This window comes from Mesoplodon bidens (assembly GCF_964165515.1).
Source record: "Mesoplodon bidens genome assembly, chromosome: 1".
In the NCBI taxonomy this organism is placed as follows: Eukaryota; Metazoa; Chordata; class Mammalia; order Artiodactyla; family Ziphiidae; genus Mesoplodon; species Mesoplodon bidens.
In genome coordinates this window covers 111498528-111510556 of record NC_138176.1, presented here as the reverse complement: position 1 = coordinate 111510556, position 12029 = coordinate 111498528, and the positions used below count along the sequence as shown (strand labels likewise).

The 12029-nt window shown below is 42.1% G+C and overlaps 1 protein-coding gene across 1 annotated transcript in view; it reads right to left on the bottom strand.

The window, feature by feature from the left end:
* NTPCR (nucleoside-triphosphatase, cancer-related) overlaps nt 1–12029 on the bottom strand; it is a 44640-nt gene that overhangs the window by 27758 nt on the left and 4853 nt on the right. Inside the window, exons 2-3 of the mRNA XM_081232399.1 lie at nt 9939–10101; nt 9350–9446 (exon numbers count right to left, since the gene is read on the bottom strand). Coding sequence (XP_081088525.1) covers nt 9350–9446; nt 9939–10101 — 260 coding nt within the window. The remainder of the gene's footprint in view (nt 1–9349; nt 9447–9938; nt 10102–12029) is intronic.

The following is a 12029-nucleotide window of genomic DNA, read 5'->3' as shown; positions in this document are numbered from 1 at the left end:
AAATCAATTCAAAACAGACCACAGGCCTAAATGCATTAGTAAAACTATAAAACTCTTGGAAGAACACATGGGAGTTAATCTTCCTGAAACTGTGTTAGTAAAGCCTTCTTTGGTAAAGCACCAAAAGCACAAACAACATAAGAAAAATAGATAAACTGGACTTTTCAAAAATAAGAACATTTGTGGCCTTTCCTGGTGGTCCAGTGGTTAAGACTCTGTACTTCTACTGCAGGGGGCAAGGGTTCAATCCCTGGTTGGGGAAGTTTTGCATGCCGTGCCATGCAGTCAAAAAAAATTTTAAAAAAATAAAAATAAAAACATTTGTATCATCACATCAAGAAAGTAAAGACAGGGGGGACCCTGGGAAGATGGCGGAAGAGTAAGACGCGGAGATGACCTTCCTCCCCACAGATACATCAGAAATTCATCTACACGTGGAAGAACTCCTACAGAACACCTACTGAACGCTGACAGAAGACCTCAGACCCCCCAAAAGGCAAGAAACTCCCCACATACCTGGGTAGGGCAAAAGAAAAAAGAATAAACAGAGACAAAAGGATAGGGACGGGACCTGCACCAGTGGGAGGGAGCCGTGAAGGAGGAAAGGTTTCCACACACTACAAGCCCCTTCGCGGGCGGAGACTGCAGGTGGCGGAGGGGGAAAGCTTCCGTAGCCGAGGAGAGCACAGCAACAGGGGTGTGGAGGGCAAAGCGGAGAGATTCCGGCACAGAGGATCGGTGCCCTCAGGCACACACCAGCCCGAGAGGCTTGTCTGCTCAGCCGCCGAGGCGGGCGGGGCTGGGAACTGAGGCTCGGGTATCGGCTTTCAGTCGGAGCGCAGGGAGAGGACTGGGGCTGGGGGCAGGAAGAGAGCCTGAAGGGGTTAGTGCACCACGGCTAGCCCGGAGGGAGTCCGGGAAAAGGGTCTGGAGCTGCCAAAGAGGCAAGAGGCTTTTTCTTCCCTTTTGTTTCCTGGTGCGCGAGGAGAGGGCATTAAGAGGGCTGCTTTGGGAAGCGCCGGAGACGGGCGCAAGCCGCAGCTAAAGGCGCGGACCCCGGAGACGGGCGTGGGACGCTGGGGCTGCTGCTGCTGCCGCCGCCGCGGGGCCTGTGTGCGACCGCGGGTCACTGTCCGCCCCGCCTTCCGGGGGGCCTGTGCACCCCGCCACTGCCGGGGTCCCGGAACCCGGGGACGGCTTTCCCGGGAAAGCGCACGGAGCGCCTCGGTCTGGTGCAAGGTCACGCCGGCCTCTGCCGCCGCAGGCCCGCCCCACACTGCGCGCCCCTCCCTCCCCTCTGCCTGAGTGAGCCAGAGCCCCCGAATCAGCGGCTCCTTTAAACCCGTCCTGTCTGAGCGAAGAACGGACGCCCTCCGGTGACCTACGCGCAGAGGCGGGGCCAGGTCCAAGGCTGAGACCCGGGAGCTGTGAGAGCAGAGAAGAGACAGGGAAATCTCTCTGTGCAGCCTCGGAGGCAGCGGATTAAAGCTCCACGGTCCACTTGATGCGCCCTGCGTCTGTGGAGTGCATGAATGGACAGCGAATCATCCCAAATTGAGGAAGTGGACTTTGAGGACAAGATTTAAGACTTTCCCCCCTTTTCCTCTTTTTACAACGAATTATCCCAAATTAAGGAGGTGGACTTAGAGAGCAAGATTTCAGACTTCTCGTCCTTTTCCTCTTTTTACAACGAAGTATCCCAAATTGAGGAGGTGGACTTGGAGAGCAAGATTTTTTATTTTTCCCCCTGCTCTCTTTTTGTGAATGTGTATGTGTATTCTTCTGTGTAAGATTCTCTCTGTATAGCTTTGCTTCCACCATATGTCCCAGGGTTCTATCTGTCCGTTTTTTTTTCAATAATTACTTTTTAATTTTAATAACGCTACTATATTTCATACTTTATTCTATTTTACTTTACCTGCTCTTTCTTTTTTTCCTACCTTCCCTTCCTCCCTCCCTCCCTCCGCCCCTCCTTTCCTTCTTTCTCTCTTTCTTTCCTTCCTCCCTCCCTCCCTCCCTTCTTCCATTCACTCTTCCTTTTTCTTTCATTCCTCCCTCTCTCCCTCCTTTCTTTCTTTCTTTCCATCCTTCCTCCCTCCCTCCCTCCTTTCTCTCTTTCTTTCTTCCTTCCTTCCTTTCTTTCCTTCTTCCTTTCTTTCTCTCTCTCTTTCTTTCTTCTACTAATTCTTTCTTTCTACTTTTTCTCCCTTTTATTCTGAGCCGGGTAGATGAAAGGCTCTTGGTGCTGCAGCCAGGAGTCAGTGCTGTGCCTCTGAAGTGGGAGAGCCAACTTCAGGACACGGGTCCACAAGAGACCTCCCAGCTCCACATAATATCAAGCAGCGAAAATCTCCCAGAGATCTCCATCTCAACACCAGCACCCAGCTTCACTCAACGACCAGCAAACTACAGTGCTGGTCACCCTATGCCAAGCAACTAGCAAGGCAGGAACACAACCCCACCCATTAACAGAGAGGCTGCCTAAAAACATAATAAGGCCACAGGCACCCCAAAACACACCACCAGACGTGGACCTGTCCACCAGAAAGACAAGATCGAGCCTCAACCACCAGAACACAGGCACTAGTCCCCCCCACCAGGAAGCCTACACAACCCACTGAAACAACCTTAGCCACTGGGAACAGACACCAAAAACAACAGGAACTACGAATCTGCAGCCTGCAAAAAGGAGACCCCAAACACAGTAACATAAGCAAAATGAGAAGACAGAAAAACACACAGCAGGTGAAGGAGCAAGATAAAAACCTACCAGACCTAACAAATGAAGAGGTAATAGGCAGCCTACCTGAAAAAGAATTCAGAATAATGATAGTAAAGATGATCCAAGATTCTATTTCCAAGATCCAAAATCTTGGAAATAGAATAGACAAAATGCAAGAAACAGTTAACAAGGACCTAGAAGAACTAAAGAGGAATCAAGCATCGATTAAAAACACAATAAATGAAATGAAAAATACTCTAGATGGATCAATAGCAGAATAACTGAGGCAGAAGAACGGATAAGTGAGGTGGAAGATAAAATAGTGGAAATAACTGCTGCAGAGCAAAATAAAGAAAAAAGAATGAAAAGAACAGAGGACAGTCTCAGAGACCTCTGGGACAACATTAAACACACCAACATTCGAATTATAGGGGTTCCAGAAGAAGAAGAGAAAAAGAAAGGGACTGAGAAAATATTTGAAGAGATTATAGTTGAAAACTTCCCTAATATGGGAAAGGAAATAGTTAATCAAGTCCAGGAGGCACAGAGAGTCCCATACAGAATAAATCCAAGGAGAAATATGCCAAGACACATATTAATCAAACTGTCAAAAATTAAACACAAAGAAATCATATTAAAAGCAGCAAGGGAAAAAAAAACAAATAACACACAAGGGAATCCCCATCAGGTTAACAGCTGATCTCTCAGCAGAAACTCTACAAGCCAGAAGGGAGTGGCAGGACATAATTAAAGTGATGAAGGAGAGAAACCTGCAACCAAGGTTACTCTACCCAGCAAGGATCTCATTCAGATTTGATGGAGAAATTAAAACGTTTACAGACAAGCAAAAGCTGAGAGAGTTCAGCACCACCAAACCAGCTTTACAACAAATGTTAAAGGAACTTCTCTAGGCAAGAAACACAACAGAAGGAATATACCTACAATAACGAACCCAAAGCAATTAAGGAAATGGGAATAGGAACATACATACCAATAATTACCTTAAATGTAAATGGACTAAATGCTCCCACCAAAAGACACAGATTGGCTGAATGGATACAAAAACAAGACCCATATATATGCTGTCTACAAGAGACCCACTTCAGACCTAGAGACACATACAGATTGAAAGTAAGGGGATGGAAAAAGATATTCCATGCAAATGGAAATCAAAAGAAAGCTGGAGTAGCAATTCTTATATCAGACAAAATAGACTTTAAAATAAAGACTATTAGAAGAGACAAAGAAGGACACTACATAATGATAAAGGGATCAATCCAAGAAGAAGATATAACAATTGTAAATATTTATGCCCCCAACATAGGAGCACCTCAATACATAAGGCAAATACTAACAGCCATAAAAGGGGAAATCGACAGTAACACAATCATAGTAGGGGACTTTAACACCCCACCTTCACCAATGGACAGATCATCCAAAATGAAAATCAATAAGGAAACACAAGCTTTAAATGATACATTAAACAAGATGGACTTAATTGATATTTATAGGACATTCCATCCAAAAACAACAGAATACACATTTTTCTCAAGTGCTCATGGAACATTCTCCAGGATAGATCATATCTTGGGTCACAAATCAAGCCTTGGTAAATTTAAGAAAATTGAAATTGTATCAAGTATCTTTTCCGACCACAATGCTATGAGACTAGATATCAATTACAGGAAAAGATCTGTAAAAAATACAAACACATGGAGGCTAAACAATACACTACTCAATAACGAAGTGATCACTGAAGAAATCAAAGAGGAAATTAAAAAATACCTAGAAACAAATGACAATGGAGACACGACGACCCAAAACCTATGGGACACAGCAAAAGCAGTTCTAAGGGGGAAGTTTATAGCAATACAATCCCACCTTAAGAAACAGGAAACATCTCAAGCAAACAACCTGACCCTGCACCTAAAGCAATTAGAGAAAGAAGAACAAAAAACCCCCAAAGCTAGCAGAAGGAAAGAAATCATAAAGATCAGATCAGAAATAAGTGAAAAAGAAATGAAGGAAACGATAGCAAAGATCAATAAAACTAAAAGCTGGTTCTTTGAGAAGATAAACAAAATAGACAAACCATTAGCCAGACTCATCAAGAAAAGAAGGGAGAAGACTCAAATCAATAGAATTAGAAATGAAAAAGGAGAAGTAACAACTGACACTGCAGAAATACAAAAGATCATGAGAGATTACTACAAGCAACTCTATGCCAATAAAATGGACAACCTGGAAGAAATGGACAAATTCTTAGAAATGCACAACCTGCCAAGACTGAATCAGGAAGAAATAGAAAATATGAACAGACCAATCACAAGCACTGAAATTGAAACTGTGATTAAAAATCTTCCAACAAACAAAAGCCCAGGACCAGATGGCTTCACAGGAGAATTCTATCAAACATTTAGAGAAGAGCTAATGCCTATCCTTCTCAAACTCTTCCAAACAATTTCAGAGGAAGGAACACTCCCAAACTCATTCTACGGGGCCACCATCACCTTGATACCAAAACCAGGCAAGGATGTCACAAAGAAAGAAAACTACAGGCCAATATCACTGATGAACATAGATGCAAAAATCCTCAACAAAATACTAGCAAACAGAATCCAACAGCACATTAAAAGGATCATACACCATGATCAAGTGGGGTTTATTCCAGGAATGCAAGGATTCTTCAATATACGCAAATCAATCAATGTGATACACCATATTAACAAGTTGAAGGAGAAAAACCATATGATCATCTCAATAGATGCAGAGAAAGCTTTCGACAAAATTCAACACCCATTTATGATAAAAACTCTGCAGAAAGTAGGCATAGAGGGAACTTTCCTCAACATAATAAAGGCCATATATGACAAACCCACAGCCAACATTGTCCTCAATGGTGAAAAACTGAAACCATTTCCACTAAGATCAGGAACAAGACAAGGCTGCCCACTCTCACCACTCTTATTCAACTTAGTTTTGCAAGTTTTAGCCACAGCAATCAGAGAAGAAAAGGAAATAAAAGGAATCCAAATTGGAAAAGAAGAAGTAAAGCTGTCACTGTTTGCAGATGACATGATACTATACATAGAGAATCCTAAAGATGCTACCAGAAAACTACTAGAGCTAATCAATGAATTTGGTAAAGTAGCAGGTTACAAAATTAATACACAGAAATCTCTGGCATTCCTGTACACTAATGATGAAAAATCTGAAAATGAAATCAAGAAAACACTCCCATTTACCACTGCAACAAAAAGAATAAAATATCTAGGAATAAACCTACCTAAGGAGACAAAAGACCTGTATGCAGAAAATTATAAGACACTGATGAAAGAAATTAAAGATGATACAAATAGATGGAGAGATATACCATGCTCCTGGATTGGAAGAATCAATATTGTGAAAATGACTCTACTACCCAAAGCAATCTACAGATTCAATGCAATTCCTATCAAACTACCACTGGCATTTTTCAAAGAACTAGAACAAAAAATTTCAAAATTTGTTTGGAAAAACAAAAGACCCCGAATAGCCAAAGCAATCTTGAGAACGAAAAACGGAGCTGGAGGAATCAGGCTCCCTGACTTCAGACTATACTACAAAGCTACTGTAATCAAAGCAGTATGGTACTGGCACAAAAACAGAAAGATAGATCAATGGAACAGGATAGAAAGCCCAGAGATAAACCCACGCACATATGGTCACCTTATTTTTGATAAAGGAGGCAGGAATGTACAGTGGAGAAAGGACAGCCTCTTCAATAAGTGGTGCTGGGAAAACCAGACAGGGACATGTAAAAGTATGAGATTAGATCACTCCCTAACACCATACACAAAAATAAGCTCAAAATGGATTAAGGACCTAAATGTAAGGCCAGAAACTATCAAACTCTTAGAGGAAAACATAGGCAGAACACTCTATGACATAAATCACAGCAAGATCCTTTTTGACCCACCTCCTAGAGAAATGGAAATAAAGACAAAAATAAACACATGGGACCTAATGAAATTTAAAAGGTTTTGCACAGCAAAGGAAACCATAAAGAAGACCAAAAGACAACCCTCAGAATGGGAGAAAATATTTGCAAATGAAGCAACTGACAAAGGATTAATCTCCAAAATTTATAAACAGCTCATGCAGCTCAATAGCAAAAAAACAAACAACCCAATCCAAAAATGGGCAGAAGACCTAAATAGACATTTCTCCAAAGAAGATATACAGACTGCCAACAAACACATGAAAGAATGCTCAACATCATTAATCATTAGAGAAATGCAAATCAAAACTACAATGAGATATCATCTCACACCAGTCAGAATGGCCATCATCAAGAAATCTAGAAACAATAAATGCTGGAGAGGGTGTGGAAAAAAGGGAACACTCTTGCACTGCTGGTGGGAATGTGAATTGGTACAGCCACTATGGAGAACAGTATGGAGGTTCCTTAAAAAACTACAAATAGAACTACCATATGATCCAGCAATCCCACTACTAGGCATATACCCTGAGAAAACCATAATTCAAAAAGAGACATGTACCAAAATGTTCATTGCAGCTCTATTCACCATAGCCCAGAGCTGGAAACAACCTAAGTGTCCATCATCGGATGAATGGATAAAGAAGATGTGGCACATATATACAATGGAATATTACTCAGCCATAAAAAGAAACGAGACTGAGCTATTTGTAATGAGGTGGATAGACCTAGAGTCTGTCATACAGAGTGAAGTAAGTCAGAAAGAGAAAGACAAATACCGTATGCTAACACATATATATGGAATTTAAAAAAAAATGTCATGAAGAACCTAGGGGTAAAACGGGAACAAAGACACAGACCTACTTGAGAATGGACTTGAGGATATGGGGAGGGGGAAGGGTAAGCTGTGACAAAACGAAAGAGAGGCATGGACATATATACACTACCAAACGTAAGGTAGATAGATAGTGGGAAGCAGCCGCAGAGCACAGGGAGATCAGCTCGGTGCTTTGTGACCGCCTGGAGGGGTGGGATGGGGAGGGTGGGAGGGAGGGAGATGCATGAGGGAAGGGATGTGGGAACAGATGTATATGTATGACTGATTCACTTTGTTATAAAGCAGAAACTAATAAAAAAATAAATAAATAAAATAAATAAATAAATAAATAAAAATAAAAACACAGGTACAAGTTCTTGTACATGTACAAGTTTAACAACTGGAAAAAAAAAAAAAGAAAGTAAAGACAACTACAGAGTTGATGAATACAGTTGTCCCTGGGTATCCACAGGGCACTGGTTCCAGGGTCCTCCCCCACACACCAAATCCGCAGATGCTCAAGTCCCTCAGATAAAATGGCACAATGGTCCTCCATATCCATGGAACCCATGGATATGGAGAGCCAACTGTATACCTGCATATCATATACAAATGGCCAATAAGTACATGAAAAGATACTCAACATCAATAGGTCAATAGGGAAATGCAAATGAAAACAATGTGATACTGCTTCACACCTACCAGAAGGGATACAGTTACAAAGACAGACAGTAACAATTAGCAAGGACGTGGAGAAACTGAAACTGTCATCCATTGCTGGTGGGAATGTAAAACAGCACAGCTAGTTTGGAAAACACTCTAGTAATTTCTCAAAAAGTTATATATAGAACTACCTCATGACCCAGCATTTCCACTCGTAGGTATATACTCAAGAGACCTAAAAACAGATGTCTACCCAAAAACTTGTACACAAGTGTTCAGGACAGCATTATTCATAATAGCCAAAAAGTAGAAACTTATCCAAATGTTCATCAGCTGAAGAATAGATAAATAAAATATGGTATATCCATATAATAGAATATTACATAGCCATAAAAAGGAACAAAGTACTGATATGCACTGTGATGTGGATAAACCCTGTAAATATTATGTCAAGTGAAATAAGCTAGTCACAAAAAGACCACATATTGTATCATTCCCTTTCTAGGAAATATCCAGAATACTCAAATTTACAGACAAAAAAGCAGGGTAGTGCTTGCCAGGGGCTGGGGATACACAGAAATGGAGACTGCTTAATGGGTATGGGATTTCTTTTCGGGATGACAAAAATGTTCTAAAATTAGGCTGTGTTAATTGGTTGTACAATCCTATGAATACATGAGAAAAAAATGAACTGTATATTTTAAATGGGTGAATTGTATGGTATGTAAATTATATCTCAATAAAGCTGTTTAAAAAATACAGGTAATACAGTGATATAATGTGTTAGGTGCTTACCATTATGTTCATATGACATTTTACCTTCCTAAATGTTTATTTGCTGTGCTGTGAAAACAGGGTTAACATATAAACAAGGGGAAAGCAGAGGAAAGACTTATCTTTGGGGACCATGGTAGCTAGGCATCAGAGCCCTCCCAATGTAAGATACTTACATATGCTGAATTTCTGTAACAAGGAGTTTACTTGTAGTTCGGGGTGACAGTAAATTATGTGGCATATCCTTACTAAGGCTCAATCAATTGAAGACTTCTAAGCTGTAAATGCAAAACTGGCCTCTCTATAAGAGCAAAAGCCACTCTGTTCCCAGGGCCAGCAATTCCCACAAGGCACGGAGAACAGACGGGCTCAAAAACCAGAAACACACACTCACATTCCTCAAGACCGGAAGCACCAGCTGCTCGAAGGAAGTCAGATTCACCACATACTGCCCAACGCAGCACTCACGCTTTCCAGGCGGAAGCTCTGACCTGAAAGAAAAGATAGTACATCCTTTGTTCAAAGACCCCTCTACTGATTTCTGGTTTTTAGCTACTCCACTGAGCCTCTGGCCTTCTGCGTGTGCTAAACCATCCTTAAAAATCACCCACACAGAAAGTGGCAGTGAGCAAAGCTGATCTGATTCCATATCCTCTCCTGAGAGCAGGGCTAACACCAGTGGGCACACCACCACCCATGGCCCGGCAGTTGCCTTCGGGGAGCTGGCGCGTCACCTATCTTAGAAGAGTGACATGAGAAACAGGGCTACGAAGTACCAAGTGAGAAGAGCTTACTACTCAGTGGAGTACGCTCTAAGTGGAATACGATATTTTCAACTTTGTTTTTCATGTGATGATTTCAACCTCTGTTTTCTTTTTCCAAGAAATCCGTAAAGGCTCAGGATTCTTCAAGATAGAAGAGATCACCTGGCTCAGCCCTGGGCCCAGGGAGAATAAAACACCACGGAAATGAAGCTGCAGTACCCAATCCTGGATAAAGGTCCGCGGGCGCCGGACAACGTGACAACATCGAACCCGATTCTTCTTCCTCCCTGTCTGACTTCTTCTGTATAAAACCCGTTGACAGGCACACCAGAGGACTTTAAAACTTCACTGGCTTTCTGGATCAACGTTGTTTTTCCAACCCCTAAAAAAAAAAAAAAAAAAAAAAAAAAGCCCATTAGGAACCACTGCTTAGTTGGAGCACAGGAATCACCAGGAGGAGAGAAATAGGCTGCAAATGGATTTTATGAATGTTAACTTCACTTAATTTTGACTGCTCCAGGTGTTAAAACTCTTTAATTTCAAGTAGAAACACGCATAATAAAAATATGAATGGTATCTTGAAGTTTATTTTTAAATTCTGAAACAGTATTGGTTTTGTCACATACACGACCCGAGAACCAGTTGAGTGGTTTTCTGATAACAATCTCAAGTGCAATTTATATCCCAGGAGACAAGCTTCTACTTTCTCCTAGGTTTACTCTCCTTGGGGGAGCAAACTTTTTCCCCTAGAAAGTAAAGCTGGTCAAGCTTCGGTCAAAGGCTGCACGCTTTAAGTTAGGATTTTAAGACACTCTGGACCAACGTTTAAGAGTGGGAACATGACTTCAGTCCTCCATAAACTTACGTTGTATGTGTCCCGAAAACGGGACTTTTAAATACCACAAACACCACTAGGAATGGCAGTTTTTCAACTTTTTCCACAAGAGCAATCCCATCAGGTTGGCCACCCCTTCCATCACCCCTTGGAGTGTTCCTAAGTATTCCTTCTGCTTGCCCACAACCCCTTCCCAGATTATAGCCTGTGCACTTCCACCTGCCCATCCTCCCCACCCAGGACCCCTTCCTTCCCTTCCGGCCTGGCCCCTGGACTACTCTGATTAACTCTTGGGTGTTTACAAGTAACATAACGATACTAGTCACTGACACTGTGGAGCCAGGCCCTGGTCTCGCATGCCTCGCGAGCATTTTGTTGGTTAAATTCTCACAACCACCCTCTGAAGCAGTTACCATCCTTGTCCCTATTTTACAGATGAAGAAACTGAGGCACAGAGAGGTTAGGTAACTTGTCCACGGTTACACACCTAGGAAGGACCATACATTTTAACAGGGGCCTTCATCTGCCACCATGACTTTGTTTATATGAGACTTGCTCCCATACAGATTAAAGTCAATGGCATCATGATTATCAAAAAAGGGGGACAAAAAGGTCTGTAACAGAGCTATTCTGAAATACAACAGGGTTGCAAATTATATTATTTCTATGGCTGCCCAGAGTCATCACGGATCCCCAAGGAGCTTTTTAACCTTCCTTGAAATAAAAGACAATCTGTCATTTAAAGCATCTCTCCTCCAAACTTCACACTAGCAAACAATGGCATCTGGCCTTCTGGAACATGAGCAGCAGTCCACGCTCATGTGACTAGGAAAGAACTACGTAGGGTCGTGACCCCAGCTCTGTCCTTCAGTAACTGACGCTTTAGGAGTTGCTGAAGAATCTGCTTAACACAGGCAAGTGGCCTTGGTGGATGTGTAAGCTGGGACTTTCCTGAAGGGCCATTTCTACCACAGTACACGGCAATGCCACAGCTAGAAATTCATCCTTAGTAATGAATTTGACAACAGTACAGAGATACAAGAAACCGGATGTTCACTTCAGCATTCTTTGTAATTGTGCAAAACACAGAAACAATTTAATGTTGATCTGCAATGTTGACTGTTAAATTATGGTATCATGTGTGTAATGACACAAACACACACAGGAATCTCATGCAGCCATTATTAAAGAGAATACTCTTTACCTATGGAAACAGTTTACTGGTTAGCATGGAAAACAGACCACAGTGTATGAAAATAATATATGGAGAAGAAGCAGGTTAAGAAACAGCAGACACACATAGTAGTATTCCATATATATATATATATATATATATGTTTTTTGCGGTACGCGGGCCTCTCACTGTCGTGGCCTCTCCCATTGCGGAGCACAGCCTCCGGACGTGCAGGCTCAGCGGCCATGGCTCACGGGACCAGCCACTCCGCGGCATGTGGGATCTTCCCGGACCGGGGCAC